This window comes from Danio aesculapii, chromosome 4 (assembly GCF_903798145.1).
Source record: "Danio aesculapii chromosome 4, fDanAes4.1, whole genome shotgun sequence".
In the NCBI taxonomy this organism is placed as follows: domain Eukaryota; kingdom Metazoa; phylum Chordata; class Actinopteri; order Cypriniformes; family Danionidae; genus Danio; species Danio aesculapii.
Genome location: NC_079438.1, coordinates 2,532,010 through 2,552,204, shown reverse-complemented (window position 1 = coordinate 2,552,204; position 20,195 = coordinate 2,532,010). Strand labels below are relative to the sequence as shown.

Genomic DNA, 20,195 nt, shown 5'->3' with positions numbered 1-20,195 from the left:
TAAAAAACTACAGGGCACAGGGTAAATCTGCTCTTCTTCTTGGCTTTGTGGCTGTTCATCAAGACGACGACAAGGTTTGTTTGAGCCCAGATCGACCATGGCTCGTTATTATATGTATTTATAATTCCGCTGTAATCTCTCGCTGTGTATTTCAAACATGGCGGGTTTTTTGTTTTCATTTTGGCTTGTTGCGTAAGCGAATGACGTATCTCTGTAAACCAATAGCGTTCAGCTGCGCGTGTGGCTCCGCCTTTTGGTACCCTTTCTCGTGTTTGGTACCCTTTCGAAAGGGTGCCGAAAAAGTGCTACGGTACGGTTAGGTTCGGTAGGCTTTTTGACAGTGGAATTGGCCATAAAACCGTACCAAACCAAACCGAACCGTATCGTACCACTCAGTGGAAACGGGCCATTGGATATATCTTGTATTTTTGTAAGCCCACCGTGACAGAACCGTCACAGAACCACTGACCGTCAGAAAAACAATATGGTTATAATAACACAGTAAATGTAAAAAAATAAATAAATAAATAAATAATAAACTAAATATATAAACCACAAAAAACTGACAACAAATGAATAAATAAATAATAATAAAACATAATAATAATAATAATAATAAAAGCTATAATCCTCCTCTGCTTCAAGATCAGTAGTGTCAAAATAATTTAACAAAGGTTTCCATGTTTTGTAAAAAGATTTTAAAGACCCTCTTAATGAAAACCAAATTTTTTTTCCAATTTTAAGCGCAAAAATATTTCTTTTATCCATCAGTCATATGAAGGTGGAGATGTTTGTTTCCACTTCAGGAGAATAAGCCTCCTAGCCAATAATGTGGTAAAAGCCACAACGTTCTGTATTGTTGAAGGCAAATTTGTCTCAAAAGGAATTCCGAATAGTGCTGTTAGAGAGTTTGGACTGGCTGATATGGTAAAAGTTTTCAAAAGTATTAAATATTTAGACCAAAACACTGTCAATCTTGGACAAGACCAGAACACGTGTGTGTGATTTGCCGGAGATTGTTGACACCTATTACAAGTATTAATTCTATTTGGATATATTTTGGCTAGTCTGGCATTAGTGTAGTGTGCTCTGTGAAAAATCTTGCATTGCATTAAACTGTGTCTGGCACAAAAAGAAGAACGGTGTACAAAATTGAGTATGCAATCCCATTCTATTTCACTGATGGTGATCCCCAACTCTTGTTGCCAGGTATTCTTAGGTAGTTCAGAGGAATCAGAATTCAAAGTATAGATGACAGAGACTATCCCTTTTCTGTCTGGGTTAAAAGAAAGAATGGCGTCCATTTTTGAATCAGGAGGAGGATTGGGAAACTGAGTGAACTGATTTTGTACAAAAGGTTTTATCTGAAAGAAGCCAAAAAGATGAGTTTTGGGAAGATGAAACTTAAAAAAAAAAAAAAAAAAAAAAAAAAAACCTCTCTCATACAAGTCCTTAATGGTATTAAGGCCCTTAGAAGACCGCTCACGAAAAACGGAATCAGAGCACGATGGTAAAAAAAAAGATTCATTATTTACTATAGGTGCTAGTGTGGATGGACTTATTAGCCCAAAGAGTATTTGTCACCACTAAACTGTCCGAGACAATTCTACCATTCAAAGTAAAGATTAAACCAAAAGTGTTAATAAATTCATTGTAATTATATAAATCCCCTACATGATTTAATAAGTCAGAAACAAAAATTACTCCTTTTTTAATCATAATCATTCCAAAATATGGACTTGTTTTTGAATAAAATATACTAATTGTCGCAGATAATACATGAGTGGGGGGGGAAAGTTATGCTTATAAATCAGTTTCCATATATTCAAGGCTTGTTTATGAAAATTGGACATCTTATTAGGAATTTTAGAACACTTAAAATCACAAGTTAGTAAAGAGTGGAGGCCACCACATTTTTCAAATATAAAATTAGGGATAGAGAACCATTAGGAATTATTGTTATATAAGACAATTCTTGATCCAATTGATTTTAAAGATATTGTTAATAGTTTCAAAGCCTAACGCATTTAATCCTCCTTCTGATATATTCCTAATGATTGTTTTTCTTTTTAGGGTTTGCACCATAGACTGTAAAATGGTTTACACATGGCACAGTATCTTTAGTTGCTTTTAGAAAATACACACTGCTGCACACATTTAGAGTCAAAATCTTCTTCGCTATCCCTTTAAGATTGTTCTGTATGTTATAAACAGTATTTATGAATAGACATGATCACATTTTATTGTTCCACATTAGACTCTTGAAAACATTTACAGTTAGATGTGTAAAAGTGGCGCGGGGATTCGCATGACTCGAAACAGCGAATCATTTAGAGAAGCATTTGAATCAAATGACTCGGAGATTTGTAAGGCTCCATTTTTCTCTTTTCAACCTAACAGTTAGTTAGTACATGTTTACTATCAGATTCACGATACAGAGAGAGAAAAACGACACGCGCCTTTTCTGTTAACGTGACTCTCGCGCATTTTGTTCGTAAAATAATTAAACTTTTTTTTTTTTTAAGTATTTCAGCATTTGGATATTTATAATTTTACTTTACAAAATAATAAATGTGTGGCGTGTAAACGAGATTATAACTTTAAATGCTTGTTTCGCATCATAAAGTATAAAAATCTTAAAGCACAAACCTTTTGTTTTGGATCGCGCGCACAGTAGCGGTGCAGTTTTATGACGTCACACGTCTACAACAAAATAAAAGTCCCACCTCTGAGTTTGTGGCTACAGAGAGAAGCTATCGCCGTTTACACATCTTTAATTTCTTCCCTGTAGTATAAAAAGCAAATCTAAATTTCTATTACAAAAGAACTCTCAATGGAAAACATTCATAAGAAAAGATTAAGACCATTTCAAATGCTAATCACGTCTTTATATTGAAAAATGTACATTTCCCCAGATTATCTTCATTTAAACTGGCAGTATGAGGGACATTCTAGCAGAAACGTACACACATATTTTTTATTGTTTACTGTGCTTTGTTGTTTTTACTTTCTTGTAAGCGCTTTGGGTTTTAGAAAAGCGCGTTATAAATAAAATAGATTATTATTATTTTAACTTATAAAAGGCGAGACAGTGCCCGACTTAAGCTTGTTGTCCTCAAAAAAAAAAAAATCATACAAAACAAGTATAAACTCATACAATTCAATGACAGAACGCATCATTTACCACTGTTAACTTGATGTCACTTTCGAGTGATAGGCTTAAAGGTGTTTTGCAAGCTTTTAAAGTTAAATTCAATGCAAATATGACGGGACTGACAGAAACATGGGGACATTATTTGTAATATATATTTGTAGAATTTATGTATGATTTCATGTTTTTAATCAGTTGATGTTAATGACAACTTAAACTTGCTATTTCTAAAGTTTCTTTTCCTAAATAACAGTTTTTAGCGTTAAGTATTGTTAATAAAAAAAAAAACAAAAATCAGAAGCAATGAATGGCATATTTTTTTACAGAACAACAGAAATCAACCATCAGTCTACTTTAGACATTTTTGTGATGAAATACTTTTTATTCACTGTATTTGTTTTTATTTGAAGGACAGATAATGTACAATTGAATATCCCATTGAATTGGTTGAAAATCAAACAAAACATCTGTTAAATAAAAGTTATAAGTGATTGGATGTCCTTTAAGTTGATACAATATAGATTAAATGTAATATAGATCTCCTTTAATGGATTTACAAAGCATCAACTTACTCCGCAAAAATGTCCACTATGTGAAAGCAGATTAACACTGAAGTAAAACGGTTTTATTTTATTGATTTCAGTGGAAATTGTTCATTAAAGTCTGAACTTTTTCATTTTTTAACGAAACACTCACAGTCATTACTCTTATTCATCAACCCATACCAATAGTGAATTGTTATTTATTTAGAAACTACAAATAACGAAGTTTATTAAAAACACCGCCATAAAAAGACTGTGTTGTGCGTCAGGTAAAGGTGTGTGTTTACTAAAGGCAATACGACTCTTGTGTGTTGAGCTGCTAACTGTAAGGTGTTGTGTACTGCATGCATTGTTGCCAACTTAGCAATTTTGTTGCTAGATTAGCAACTGATCATTATAACCTAGCCGGGGGGGGGGGGGGGGGGGGGGGGGGGGGGGGTGAAATCGCCTTTAATTGACAGGACAGTGGAGAGTATTTACAGGAAAGTGTGGGGAGCAGAGAAAGACGAAGGATAGTAGGCACCAGACCACGAGGCGGGAATCGAACTCGGGTCTCCGCGAGCACCGGAGCGCACGCGCCGACACATTTAGTAATTTGGGGGGGGGGGGGGTCACCTTTAATTGACAGGACAGTAGAGAGTATTTACAGGAAAGTGTGGGGAGCAGAGAGAGACGAAGGATAGTAGGCACAAGACCACGAGGCGGGAATCGAACTCGGGTCTCCGCGAGCACCGGAGCGCACGCGCCGACAAATTTAGCAATTTTTTTGGGGGTGGTTTCACCTTTAATTGATAGGACAGTAGAGGCTATTTACAGGAAAGTGTGGGGAGCAGAGAGAGACGAAGGATAGGCACAAGACCATGAGGCGGGAATCGAACTCGGGTCTCCGCGAGCACCGGAGCGCACGCGCCGACACATTTAGTAATTTTGGGGGGGGGTCACCTTTAATTGACAGGACAGTAGAGAGTATTTACAGGAAAGTGTGGGGAGCAGAGAAAGACGAAGGATAGTAGGCACCAGACCATGAGGCGGGAATTGAACTCGGGTCTCCGCGAGCACCGGAGCGCACGCGCCGACAAATTTAGCAATTTTTTGGGGGGTGGTTTCACCTTTAATTGACAGGACAGTAGCGAGTATTTACAGGAAAGTGTGGGGAGCAGAGAGAGACGAAGGATAGGCACAAGACCACGAGGCGGGAATCGAACTCGGGACGCCGCGAGCACTGGAGCGCACGCGCCGACACATTTAGTAATTTTGGGGGGTCACCTTAATTGACAGGACAGTGGAGAGTATTTACAGGAAAGTGTGGGGAGCAGAGAAAGACGAAGGATAGTAGGCACCAGACCATGAGGCGGGAATCGAACTCGGGTCTCCGCGAGCACCGGAGCGCACGCACCGACAAATTTAGCAATTTTTTTGGGGGTGGTTTCACCTTTAATTGATAGGACAGTAGAGGCTATTTACAGGAAAGTGTGGGGAGCAGAGAGAGACGAAGGATAGGCACAAGACCATGAGGCGGGAATCGAACTCGGGACGCCGCGAGCACTGGAGCGCACGCGCCGACACATTTAGTAATTTTCGGGGGTCACCTTTAATTGACAGGACAGTGGAGAGTATTTACAGGAAAGTGTGGGGAGCAGAGAAAGACGAAGCATAGTAGGCACCAGACCATGAGGCGGGAATCGAACTCGGGTCTCCGCGAGCACCGGAGCGCACGCGCCGACAAATTTAGCAATTTTTTTGGGGGTGGTTTCACCTTTAATTGATAGGACAGTAGAGGCTATTTACAGGAAAGTGTGGGGAGCAGAGAGAGACGAAGGATAGGCACAAGACCATGAGGCGGGAATCGAACTCGGGACGCCGCGAGCACCGGAGCGCACCCGCCGACAAATTTAGCAATTTTTAACATTCATTTGGCTACTTTTAGCAATTTTTGAAAAGTGAATCAGAGCAGTGGCTGCAGGCTTCACTCAGTCAAAGTCCCTTTGAGGCAAGTCATTTCACTTGCCCAGCTTACGATTACGAGGGGATTGAATCAACAAACGAGGGAGTAATATATGACAAAATGTAAATTTTGTGTGCACTACCCCTTTAAATGTGAACTAATCCTGCCACATGTCCACACTACACCGGTATTTTTATACAGGGAGTTTTTCCTGTCTTTTAAATCTCTGTACTAGGGGCGCCACTGGTCAGTACGGGCCCTATGACAACATTTTGGTGGGGGGTGTGAAAAGACGAAAGTGAAAAGCAATGGGGCGGGGTGGTTGTTCTCGTATGAAAAGTGAAGATGGGGTGGGGGGGTTTGGTGATTGGGCCCCCTAATAATAATACCGAGGGCCCTGAAGCGGCGTGGGAACTTAGAATCGTCCTAACACACCCCTAGCAGCGCCATGTCTGTCCACATGAAACCGCAAAAGCACAATGTGATGCATGTTAGTGGCACGGCAAATCAACAGGTGGCGATAAAAGCCATTATGCTGGATTCAAACCAAACGTGGGATCAAGCATTTTCGCAAGTAAATTGCACACAAATCAAATGCAAATATAAGAACAAAGGTGGATTACTGCCGTATGGTGTGAACGACACTGAATAGACGACGATTTTTCCACAAACGTGCGGAATTTGCATCTTCCGCATTTGGTGTGAACCCAGTCGTGTTGGCCAATCAGAAAGGAGAAAACCGCACGCATCATGAGGCAAAAACTCAGGATGTTCACATGATCATACTGTACCTAGAGTATATTTACCCTGGCTGGAGTTTTCAGAAAGTTTCAGGCCCGGTTTACACGAATACGTTTTAGTTTTAAAAGGGCGTTTTAGAAGGAAAATCCACGTCCAACCTGGTGTTTCACCTAGTGTTTCTGAAGAGCTTTCCGTCCACACTACACCACTAAAAACGCACATCATGTGGCCACCATAGACTGTAAAAGACATGGACGGAGTATCCGTGACGTCACCCATAGGTTTCTGAAGAAGGCAAAAGAAGCTACAAGTAGGCGTGGCCAACCGTCACCATTTCGTTCATGCGTCATCGCACCAACCGGGGCATACCAAGCAAGGGCACAGAGGCGGAGCATGAGTGGAGCTACATTTTGCTTAGACGGGCTTTTCTTTGGGAGAAACGCTTAATACTTTATTACCTGCGACTCGTTTGTGTTCTGACCACATGTGCTTGGCTGTACACTATATCAATAAAGTGTTTAGACTTTTAAAAACACTGTAGTAATACATGGAGCCACTAAACATTGTTCTTATGACATTTTTCGACAGGAGAAAAACCCGAATTACTTCAAATATAGTCCGTGTTAGTAAAGGCAAGGTTATTGACGAAATCCAGGCATAACACTGTATGACAACGCTTCAGATGACTGTTCTAGAGCCTACAGCTAATCAATCTGTCAGATTCTGGAGTGCATTACAGGTCTGAAGAAAAATATAAATGATAAATTATCCTAAATAAAACAAATACATTCATAGAGACGGTATACAAGTATAATTTCACTCACCTGGGAAATGGAGGCAACTTGAATGGTTTGTGAGCACTATTAAGTGCACACAGCATCCCATATCATCTGATAATTGTAATAAATAATTCCAAAAGGCAATTGACTGAGTAAAGCCACATAAAACAAAACAAAAATACGATCTACATGCAGAGTTCAGCAGCTAATCAGCCGGAATCAGCTGAGTTGAAGTGACGGCGACCAGCGAGACCTAGCTGTCACTTAAACGGCCACGCCCTTAATTAATGCAGACTTAATAGAACTTACTAAAAATGAAACTGAGGAGTTCTAAATGAAATAAATTCACCCCATTCACAGTTGTTATGAAAGGAAATATTAGCTCTTTGAACAAAAATCGATCTTTGTATCAGGCTGTAAACACCTTTTTTTCTGCTGTAAAAATGGGCAAATGAGTGCATCATCTGGGTAATTAAAGTGCACTTATTTTATTTATATATATATATATATATATATATATATATATATATATATATATATATATATATATATATATATATATATATATATATATAAATAAAATGAGTTCAGAGTGAACGCACTATTTACACTATTTACACTACAAAATGGCGTAGAATAGTGCAAAAGTATGCGATTTGGGACGTACCTAGTGAAACGACGTAGCCAGGGTGATGTGAATGACGCTAAAGTACACTGTTACCTTTGAAGATTCGGCCGACAGTTCCTCGGGAGTTTGTTTTCCATTTCAAACTTGCAAAGTCTGAACAAGGAAAGGATAGTGTACTAAATATCGAGAGAAAGCCTCGATCAGATCAGACCTCCGCTTTTCAGATGTCTCCGTTTCCCCCCACGCTGACATGGAGCAGCATTTTAAAATGAAAATAGCCCCCTCAGGGTTTTCAAAACGCTCCGTTTTCAGGGCCTGAAAACTCTGGCGTAGTGTGGACGGAAGGAGTAACCGTAGCAAAACCTATGCGTTTTCAAACGAAAACATATTAGTGTAAATGGGGCCACAATTTCAGTCACCTGATACTCCGTTTACATGTGAACAAACAGCAAAACCATGAAAAAACAAGTGATTTTAAATTTACCCGTGTTGGCGTGGACAGGACTTTAGTGTTTGAGTGGATAAAGATGACAACATTGTCAGTTTTGATAAGTAAAACACGCTTTATTGCTTTAAAAATTCTAGTCAGTGTTAAAAGTAGTGCTGGGGGGGGAAACATCCAAAATAAAAGTTTCTGACATATTACGCGTGTATATTTATTATGTATATATAAAAGTACACGCAGGCATGCATATATTTGAGAAACTGCTTATATTTAGATATAAAAAACGGTTTCGTAACCATGTACGTGTGTGTGTGTATCACGTATAAATAATAAATATATCAAATACACATATATTACGTCAAAACTAATTTTGGATGCAATTAACCTTTACCCAGCAGTAGTTAATCTCTAACGTGAGGATGTACAGGATACTGGCAGAAATGCCAGAGGAAGCGCTGAAAGTAAATAAAGTTTGCATTTTCCTCGATGACTGAGGTGAAGTCCGTCGTCCTCATACAGGCTTTGGTCGATGCATCTGTATTTGAGGTAACTTTTGGAGGTGTTGAGGAAGAGGATGTTTGGTCCAGCGATAAACCATTCTGTTGGTCTGTTTGACTGTTGCTTTGGTGAAGCAGTCGTCTCTCAGTCGTGGTAAAATGGCGCTGATGACGAAGAACAGAACCTGTGGGTTAGCTCGAGAGATCTGTGCGGTGAGAGCTTTCACCCGGTGGACGACACTCAGCGATAACGCTCGGCAGGAGATGTCATGAGTGCCCATGTGGAGGACCACCACTGTAGGCCTAAGCAGCTTCACGAAGGGTTTGACGTGTGTGTGAGCGGATTGGAGAAGACTGGCGGCGGGATGAACCCAGCAGTGAGCGTTTGGAAAAAACTCCTCGATGCCCAGACACATGGAGTCTGTCAGGAAACACACATCAAGCCCTGAAAGAGACCCCAAAATGGAGGAGCTTTGACTTTCTCTGGCAAAAACATAAAGATTATGACTAGTGCTGGACAAAGATTAATCACTTTCAAAATAAAAGTTTGTTTTGACATAACATACATGAATGTGCAGTAAGGTCTGACTCTGCTTAGACAAAAGTCTGGTCACTGAACAGAAATAATGTTCAGTATAGAATATGTGGTCATGCTGCAGTGGAAACAGAATGAATATTGTGTCTGACTCCATCATGAGCTTGGAGGACTGCATCCATACATCTCTGCAATGACTCAATCACTGATTAATAAAGTCATCTGGAATGGCAAAGAAAGCCTTCTTGCAGGACTTCCAGAGTTCATCAAGATTCATGGATTCATCTTCAACGCCTCCATCTTACCCCAGACATGTTCAATAATGTTCATGTCTGGTGATTGGGCTGGCCAATCCTGGAGCACCTTGACCTTCTTTGCTTTCAGGAGCTTTGATGTGGAGGCTGAAGTATAAGAAGGAGCGCTATCCTGCTGAAGAATTTGCCCTCTCCTGTGATTTGTAATGTAATGGGCAGCACAAATGTCTTGATACCTTAGGCTGTCGATGTTGCCATCCATTCTGCAGATCTCTTGCACACCCCCATACTGAATGTAACCCCAAACCATGATTTTTCCTTCACCGAACTTGACTGATTTCTTGATGAATCTTGGCTCCATGCGGGTTCCAGTAGGTCTTCTGCAGTATTTGTGGTGATTGGGATGCAGATCAACAGAGGATTCATCTGAAAAATCCATCTTCAGACACTTCTCCAAATGATTAACTAGAAGTCAAGTTATTATTTGTTGCTCTTACAACCGAGGTCGACGACAAGACTATTGTCAGGTAGTGTATCTATATATACACACACAATTATATTGACACTGTATAACAATAAAAGGACATCAACGCCAATAAAAAACCCACAAAATTTGGATAATTTTTGAAGGACTCGCTTTTAAAACATTTGTGTTAAATATTTGATTTTCTTTGCTAATATTGAATATTAGCTATATTGAAATTTGAGGAACTTCCCCTTTGAGAAAATGTCCATGAGCGAGTCTCGTGTGTCCGAGAGCAGAAATACTGGAGTTTATTTCAGTGTGGATAATCATAAGTCTGTCTATTGTTGTGTGCATTGGAAAGGCTCATGATGCTTAATTTTATTTGCTTACCCTGGGGAACGAGGAACGATCTCTTGCTCATTCTGACTGTTTTGGATGATCTTTCTAGAGAGAAATGGAGAATTTCAGTGAATAAAACTTTAAAAATTTAATCATTCACTTTTTGTGAAGCTGGAGCACGAAACGAGTCTTATATTCCATGGGTATATTATGAAAACAACACAAATACATTGTTTTTATGGCATAAATCATTTGAATACTAGGTAAAAATCATGTTCCATGATGACATTTTGTAAATTTTCGACTGCAAATATATCAAAACGTCATTTTAATTAGCTCAGACTTTTATTTCCACTTTAAAGCCAATTTTCTCAGTATTTAGATCTCTCTTTTTTTTTAACTCTCAGATTCAGATTCTCATAGTCATACATCAGCCAAATAGTGTCCTATCATAGCAATCCATACACACCAATGAAGCTTATTTCTTTAGCTTTCAGGTCATATATATATATATATATATATATATATATATATATATATATATATATATATATATATATATATATATATATATATATATATATATATCGATTTTTGGTTCTTTAAAACCGGGGTTCCCAAACATTTCAGCCCGTGACCCCCAAAATAACAATGCCAGTGACTCCCACTATTTTCGGCGGTGGTTATAACCATGCACACATAGCAATAGGCCTACATCACAGGTGTCAAACTCAGTTCCTGGAGGGCCGCAGCTCTGCACAGTTTAGTTCAAACCCTAATTAAACACACCTGATCGAACTAATCGAGTCCTTCAGGCTTGTTTGAAACCTACAGGTAATGCCGCAGCCAAACTAGAGTTTAAGCTTGCGAAATTCTGTTGTACACCGCTACGAAAAGGGGCGGGATTTTAAAAAAAATGACATGGTTAAACGTTTAAAAAGCGAGCGATTGGTCCATATTTAAAATGTCTGTCCAGAGAGGTCATGTTTTGATGCTCGATTGGTCTCACGCAGTCAAGTGATGCGATTTCGCAGGTCAGAGGTCACAAAGCTTGAACTTTGCAATGCAGTGAACTGTGAAACCTGACGCACGAACTTGCGTTCCTGGTCTGACGTATTCGCGCGAGTATGAATGGAAGTCTATGGGGAGAAAAGCCCAGTGTGACAGCAGCATAAGTGTGTTGGAGCAGCTTTGGAACCAAACTGTGCAGGGCTGTGGCCCTCCAGGAACTGAGTTTGACACCCCTGACCTATATTAACATGAGCATTTTGGCAACAACAGTCTAACAACCATATTTATTACTTAGTTTACTTTTATATTAACCTTGCCTAATGAGTGGTGGGCACGATGTTTACAGCACAAGTCTATTCTTGGTAGAATTTTGAAGACCGTCAAATTCAGTTGCGGTCTGTATTTCGTAATGTATTCGATACCCATAAAGGTGTCAAATTTTAACCAGTTGCTATAAAATCGATCAGATTGAACCAGCGAACTGTTCGAATTGTATCGGAAAAGGTTCGTCACTCGAAGCTCTCCAAATCGGAGCTTGATGAGGACCTCTGCTGGTTAAAGTGTGGAAAAGCACCGTGTTGTAAAAATGTCAAACGTTCACAACTGACCAACTCGCTCACGTAGTAATACAACAGTAGATTACCCAATTACTCCAGGGTATACGCAGGAGTCCTAAAGGAAATTTCAATACATTAAGACTTTTTAAAAGATCTCGTCACCACTTCAAGTTCCAATCAGTATCTAAGCTTTCAATTAATAAACAGTTGTAGTTAAATAAATCAACAGAGCACAACCATGCAACAGAACTCCGATAAGCTCAGAAGAAACAAAAGCTTGAAAGAATAAAATAAACCAAAAGGCAAGAATTATTAAAATATCCGACGCATTTACCTTTACTATCCCAAAAACGAACATGTACGTCGAGCTGCTTCTTTATTGACTGATTGAGAGACGTGTCTTACATCAACACAAACGAGCCAGCTCTGTGGGCAACAGCAGCCTTGCGGCTAGCACCCTGCACGTGGGACTTTACAGCATTTATGACCATCGACGATAAACTAATTTTCTTTTTTATTTTCAGCGACAGGTTTCAGCCACTGTTTAAACGCGTCTTTCTCCAACCAGGAGTACGCAAATTTACAATGTTCCCATTTCGCCGTCTGTTTCGCTCTATGGTTTGCCTACTTGTGGAGAGCGTCACATCACCTTTCGCGTTTGTCGCAAATTACGTGACATCACCTGCGACGGAGGAGCTTGGCCAGACGTGCCCTGGCCAGAACCAATTACGTGGATCGAGCACGACGTTAATATGAGGAGGAAAATAAATATATTTAACGCTTGAACAAAATTTAAGACCTCGTAAAAACCTGATTAAGATTTTTAATCTCTTTTAAGGGCCTTAATTTTCTCAATTGACTTATCAACTTTTAATACTTTAAGACCCTACGGACACCCTGTACTCATTTTTTTTTTTTACATATAAGGTATGTTACAATACGCCACCGATAACTGTAGTAGAATCCAAGGTATTCAAAAGTATTTACGTTTATGGTATTACAATCGATCCTACACCCACCCACTTGTTCCCAGCGGGGATCGAACTGATTCCTGCACAGGAGGCGAATGCTCTAAGAGGGAGGCTTTTGGGCTGCCCTCACCAGCTGGCCTTCGTTTCACAATATACAGAGGATAATAGTTGTAAATAATACACTTTAATATGGTACAAAAGCTTTTTACTATGAATTACTATTGTATTTTAGTTGAATTACTGGTGCGTGGCACCGGTGCAGTGCTTTGAAACAGTAGAAATGTATGTAATCAATGCCTAATCTCTCACTATACACTTTACTTACCCATACGTAGGCCCACACGGAATCTGCACGCGCAGCATTCCGCAGATTTTTAGCTCATCATTAATTCTGTTTATTTACTTGAGTAAATCTTTATTTATTCGGTTTTATAATTACAGTAATATTTTTGACTAATATAAAAATCTGATTTATATACAATGTAGTTTGTAAAGTAATATTTTCTGTCTTTTAGTAGAGATATTATTTGCTTTGTTTACCAAATAAAGTGAATCTAATTGGATTTGCATTTTAAACATTAAATAAAAGTTAAAAAGATATTATTTTTATTTCACATATTAAGGTTTTAGTTATGATCCTCCCAAAATAATTACGCAGAAATCCGCAGATTGTTTTGCAAAATTCTCAGCAGAAACGTCCGCAGATTCCATCTGGCCTTTGAATGAAAATTCAAAGCAGTCCCTTGGGTATAGATGAAAATTCGGATGTCACTGATCATGTGATTATGGCAAAGTGAGACTTTTTAATTTTATTTTTCACACATGCTTCGAACCCTCAGTGCACAACGTCACATCACTAGGGCAGGGGCCCCAGTGACTGGAATTGAGAACCATTGCCTTAATCCAAGGTAAACAACTCAGGTATATATTACTTTTTGTTTTTAATTGAAAGGCTGATAGCTTCTTTTTTTTGCACGCTGCTGTTGTGTTTTATGCAACTATTAAGTATTATTTTATCTACCGTAGGTTATGGATAACATATGGTAATTATAATACTTCAATACAATTTATTTGACTTTAGGAAGTCACCAAGCGACCTCTCACCCCTCTATTGAGAATAAAAACCAACCTGCTTGTTCTTCGGGATCTTCATGTTTGACTGTGAATGTTTCTTCAATCTTCACATCTTCACTCTCCTCTTTAATAAACGCCATCTTTATGATAACGTCACGTGTCTCTGGAAGCAATTAATTGCAGATTCCCTAATCGATTAATATCGCAGATCTTCTACTTTCGAGAATGAATTAAGTTTTAAACTGAGTACAGAAAATATAAAAGGTGAAGTTGGTTTTATATTCGCACATTTGTTCAGTGACAACTTATGACATAGTCCCTATAATGTTTACCATGATACTTTGAATATTCGGTCTGAAATAACCTACAAGTATGACTTGATGACAACATTAACACTGTTTATTTGACTGTGAACTATGTTGTACTTTTTTTTTTTTAAAGATTTATTAGATTTTTTGACAGTTAACAAACAAAAGTAAGAAGGGACAATAACAGAACAAACAGAAAAAAAAAAAAAAAAAAAATTATATATATATATATATATATATATATATATATATATATATATATATATATATATATATATATATATAAAACAGTACAACATTGATTAAAAAAAATTAATAAATAACCACACTATAACCCTCATATTGTGCGACACACAGTATATGACATGCATAAACACTATATGATGTGCATAAATCAATTTTCAAATTGAGCATATAAACAGGTCTGTAACAGACGTTGAGGTTGACAGCATGGTGTATTAAGTAAAATAAACAGTAATAATAAAATAAAATAAACAAATAGAAAAGAAATAAAAAAAATAAATTAAAAAAAGCGAGAGAAAAGGGAAAATGTATTGAACTAAATAGGCTGGAGGGTGGCACATTTTTAAAATTGTGGTTCCATGTCAAGAAAAAGTTGTATGTTTGCGCTATATCAGCAGCACTAATACTCAACTGGAAACACGGATCAAAACAAAAAAAATGCAAGAATGGCAACCCTTCACTCCACAGTAATTGCCTCAAGTCTCAGAGATTTGACATGTTCCAAAAAAGGCAACCAAATATTAGAAAATTTGACCACTGAACCTCGAAGACTGTTTAATTTTTTATAATTTAGCAAAAAATAAGGCATCTTTAATCCACTGAGTATGGGATGGGGGTTGAGGAGACTTCCACTGCAACAAGATGCACCGCCTAGCTAATAATGACAGAAAGGCTATTAATTCAGAAAAGTAAAATGGTAACTTTCAGTCAGGGGGAAGAACTCCAAACAGGCCAATTAACGGAGAAGGATCAATATTAATAGATGTAATTGCTGAAAATGAATCAAAAAACAGACTCCCAAAAAGGAAACAGAGCTGGACAGGTCCAAACTATGTTGTACTTTGATAGTCTTTGGCTGCTAATATGATTTCACTAGAGTTTGCTAATAATACTTTTATGAAATTATATTATTAAGGAGAAAGTCCAAACGTGCGAATATAAAGTCAACTTTACCTCAATACAGAAAAAAAAAACCATAAATGTGAAGCCAGTGATTAAGTTAAAAAGGTGTAATACCATCAATCTTCAGGTAACAGTTATAAACTGCAGTCTTCAAGTCAATTTCAGGGGTTCATCCTTACAGCTCAAGACGAAGCACTAAAACACTGCATAAGGAGAAAGAAAGGAGGTTTAGGAAAACAGTCAGACTTTCAGATTGAGGTAAAGTTGGTTTTATATTCGCACGTTCAGACTTTCTCCTAAACTAACTTAATATAACTTTTTTTTAGTAATTATTTGCTAATTCTAAACAGGGAAATCATCTTATCAAAATACAACACTGTTCACAGTCAAATAAATAGTAATGTTGTTTTCAAGTCCTACTTGGATGAGATTTCAGACTCAAAGTACCATGGTAAACGATATAGGGACCATGTCACAAGTTGTCACTGAACAAATGTGCGAATATAAAACCAACTTTACCTCAGTACTTTCAGCAGCTTCAATCCCATCAGCAGAACTACACAGGAAAAGCAGTTCACACTTCATTGCGCTGTTGGTCAACAACCACAACAAATAAAGCAATTCAAACACAAGAACATCACACACAAAACACGACAGACCAACAAAAGTTAACTTACCATTATTTTATACTTTAACAAACGCTTAAACGGCTCCGCTCAACCCGTTCTCCTCAACTTTCTCTTACCGGTAACGCGGTTTGAAGGTTTGGCACAGTCCATTTCTAGTGAGGTGACTGGAAGAGACCAAATCTTGCGGGGGTGTGATAAATACTTTTTACAAACTGACTTTATTTCTTTTTTTGAATTTTATTTTATTTTGTAAGAAAGGACATTTACAAAGACACAAAAATGACAAAATGTCTCATAATTAAATCCCAGCAAACTATAAAAGTTTAAAAGACACACACCAAGTGTATTTAACGCAATATAATTATTAGTTTTTTTAAGAAGTTCACATATAAATCATATAAATTCAGTCATTTTCCTTCGGCTTAGTCCCTTTATTCATCAGGGGTCCCCACAGTGGAATGAACTTATCCAGCATAGGTTTTAAACAGCGGATGCCCTTCCAACCAGTATTGGAAAACATACACTTATTCACAAACACACTCACACACTACGGCCAATTTAGTTTTCACCCAACAAGGGGAGAATTAAACTCAACACAGAAATGCCAACTGACCCAGCCGGGGCTTAAAACAGCGACTTTCTTGCTGTGAGGCGACAGTGCTAACCACTGAGCCACCGTGTTGCCATAACTCGAAATCCTTTCTGAAAAAAACTGACTTTCTTAAACAGTTCACCCAAAACTGAAAATTCTGTCATTGTTTACTTTCCCTTTACTTTTTCCAATCCTATTTGAGTTTCTTTCTTTAACACACAAGAAGATATTTTAAAGAATGTTGGAAAACTGTACCCACTGACTGCCATAATGCATGTTTTTTCCTACTATGGAATTCAATAGTTACAGTTTCAGCTTTCTTTAAAATATCTTCTCATGTGTTCAACAGAAACAAAAGAAACTCACAAATGTTTGGAAGCACTTGAGTAAATTGGAAGCCATAGGGATTCCTGGATTCCTGGAGGGCCGCAGCTCTGCACAGTTCAGCTTCAACCCTAATCAAACACAGCTGATCCAACTAATCAAGGTGTTCAAGACTACTAGTGACTATTAAGCTGCGGTCACACTGGGCTGTGTGTGTGCGAAATTCTGTCGTACGGCGCTGCGAAAAGGGGCGGGATTAAACAAGATGTTTAGACATTAAATAAAGCGAGCGATTGCTCCATGTTTTAAATTTCTGTCCAGAGAGGTCGTGTTTTGATCCTCGATTGGTCTCACGCAGTCAAGTTGCGAGATTTCGCAGGTCAGAGTTCACCAAGCTTGAACTTTGTACCGCAGCGACATGCGAAACTTGACGCATGACCTTGCGTTTCTGGTCTGACGCATTCGCGTGCGTATGAATGGAAGTTTATCGGAGGAAAAGCCCAGTGTGACCGCAGCTTTAAGCAAGTGTGAGTTGGAGGTGGTCGGAGCTGAACTATGCAGAGCTGCGGCCCTCAAGCAATTGAGTTTGAGACCATTGTTTGAGCAAATTTTATTTTTTTTAAAAATGTAAATATCTATTTAAGCTATCCCTGCTAAAAAAATGCAGCTTAAACCAGCCTAGGCTGGTTGGCTGGTTTTAGCTGGTCGACCAGCCTGGTTTTAGAGGGGTTTTGGCCATTTCCAGGCTGGTCTTAGCTGGTCAGGCTGGGTGATGACCAGCTAAAACCAGCTTGACCAGCCAAGCCAGGCTGGGAGCCCAGCCAAAACCAGCTATGTCCAGCTTAAACCCGACTGGTCAGGCTGGTTTTAGCTGGATTTAGCTGGTCATTTTCCAGACTGACTAGTTAAGACCAGGCTGGAAATGGCTGAAAACCAGCCTGGAAATGGCCAAAACCCCTCTAAAACCAGGCTGGTCAACCAGCTTAAACCAGCCAACCAGTCTAGGCTGGTTTAAGCTGGATTTTTCAGCAGGGATATTTAGCAAATCAACAGTTTTAAAGTAATTATTATGTAAAAACAAAACTCTTCATGTCTAATTGTACATAAAATTTAAGGAGTTTTTCCATCGTTTTAGATAAATGTTTGCGCAAACTTAAAGAACCATTTTTTAAAAATTAATTATATTTATTTTGCACAGATTTTTTTTCTAAAGCTATTTGATTTTGTCTTTTTTTACGAGGTTGATATTTATTCTGCCCTCGCTCCGGTGTCTCTCTTCCCAAAGTTAGACGGACAGATCAACTCTTTCCAACACGTGAGATTGTGGGAGAATGCTGCTTTATTCCATGCCACATGGAGTATGTTGAAACAGAGTGAAACTATGTAAAAGATGTACGTAAAATGAGCAACAGTTATCTATGTACATAACAATAACATCTGAGATAGAATATAAATACAAACAGATAATAAACTTACAGACAATGCTTCTACAGATGATCACAAGATGAGAGGATTGTACGTGACTTCTTGTAAGGTGTTCTTTTTTAAATGAGGCAAATAACTGATTCTAACTGTCGGAATGTTTCTATGGCAACAACAATTTAAAAGAAGCTTAATGAGTAGGCATTAATTAATGGATTCTAAATACTAATATTTAGTAGATGATCCAGCACAATATTAATTAAATGATACCGAACATACATTACAAAAATGACGAAAGATAATTCGTCAAGGAGGATTTTGTGTGGGTTAACAAATGTATTTTGATTGATTTGTTAGCTGGATGTCAGTCCTTTTTACAAGCATTCTTCTGTTTGAAAACAAAAGAAGTTATATTGAAGGAAGCTAGAAACCTGTAACCGTTGACCTCCATAGTAGTTGTTTTTCCTACTATGGAAGTCAACGGTTACAGGTTTTCAGCTTTCTTCAATATATCTTCATTTGTTTTCAACAGTAGACAGTTGTATGTATTATAGAATGTAATAAAGAACCACGTAAGATGGAGTAAATGGTGGGTCAGTTTAATTTTTGGGGGAACTATCCGATTAAATTAGCACACATCCCGCTATTTTAGGATTGGATGGATTGGCCTTACACCAGCATCTCATCACAAGCACAAATAATACCCAACAAACATGTACTCTTGTATTCAACAATTTCTTCTTTTCAGCATTAGTCCAGGATGTGTAGCCAAGAGCATTGGTTGTGTGTGTCTTGTTTACAATCCGAGGAAGACACAGATGTACATAAGAAAGTCTTCGTAAACACATTTGAAGATTTCAACAGAGGATGAGTGCAGTTTGTTTGCCCAGCCTTACTTATTCAGACCAGAACACGCACAATATCCTGCACAACATTGCTCAGTCTCATTTAAAAGTACTTGTGTAGCCTGTCTTTTCTTATAATATATGATAGTTATAGTTTTTATTTTAAAAATCTCTCATGTGTCCAGTGTTGTGTTTGTATTAATGATTATTTTACGCAGCACCGTGGTCCTGTAAGACTTGACATTTTGTTCCTCTGTATGTCCACACGTGTAGAGGAATGACATGAACAGGGTGTCCGCTAGGTCTTAAAGAGTCCTACATTTTAGACCTTAAAAAGGCTTAAATTCGCTGATATACTGTTTTGTAGGTCTTAAATCGTTTTTAACATGTCTTCATTTTTCTTTGTCCAAGTAAAGCTTGGGCCGGCATTCATTTAATGACCAACAATACATCTCAATAAAACCTTATTATTTATATTTAAGTTTAGTTTTATTGCAAAGAGATACAATTCACAACAACTGTTAGACATTTTTACAGCAAATTCCACAAATTAAATTCCCCAATCTGAACCCTGTATAAGTAAAACTTTTCATTTCTAATGGTCTAAAAGGGTCTTTAAAAGTCCTAAATTTCACTTGATGGAACCTGCAGAAACCCTGATTAAAGCTTGACTTGACGTAATAAACAGATATATGCTTATATATCCTGATATATTCTTAACATATTGCTGAATATTAATAACAGAACTTAAGGCTATATACTTCTAGACAAAATGTATGAGCTGGAGAGTGAATGGGGATTCTGAGATTCTCTCAATATTTCCTTTATTTTAGATTCCCTTCTAAACCTAAGTACATAAATCCCTGTACATAAAGCACTTTTACACACACTAAATAAATAAATAAATAAATAAATAAAGTAAAAACAAATAAACCCAGCAAATAAGGACTTTTATTTTGCTTTGACAGAATGGACTGACGTCAAACAGCAGCGT

General features: G+C 38.0%; 1 protein-coding gene across 1 annotated transcript; it reads right to left on the bottom strand.

Moving 5' to 3' along the window:
- Positions 1–8,742: 8,742 nt before the first annotated feature.
- On the bottom strand, positions 8,743–16,151 carry LOC130222661 (uncharacterized). The gene is made up of 5 exons (XM_056455189.1): positions 16,067–16,151; positions 15,504–15,592; positions 13,991–14,098; positions 10,374–10,427; positions 8,743–9,173 (listed from the first exon to the last, which is right to left on the bottom strand). The coding sequence occupies exons 3-5, from the start codon at positions 14,073–14,075 to the stop codon at positions 8,743–8,745; spliced, it is 570 nt and encodes a 189-aa protein (XP_056311164.1). The 5' UTR covers positions 14,076–14,098; positions 15,504–15,592; positions 16,067–16,151.
- Between the last annotated feature and the right edge of the window lie 4,044 nt (positions 16,152–20,195).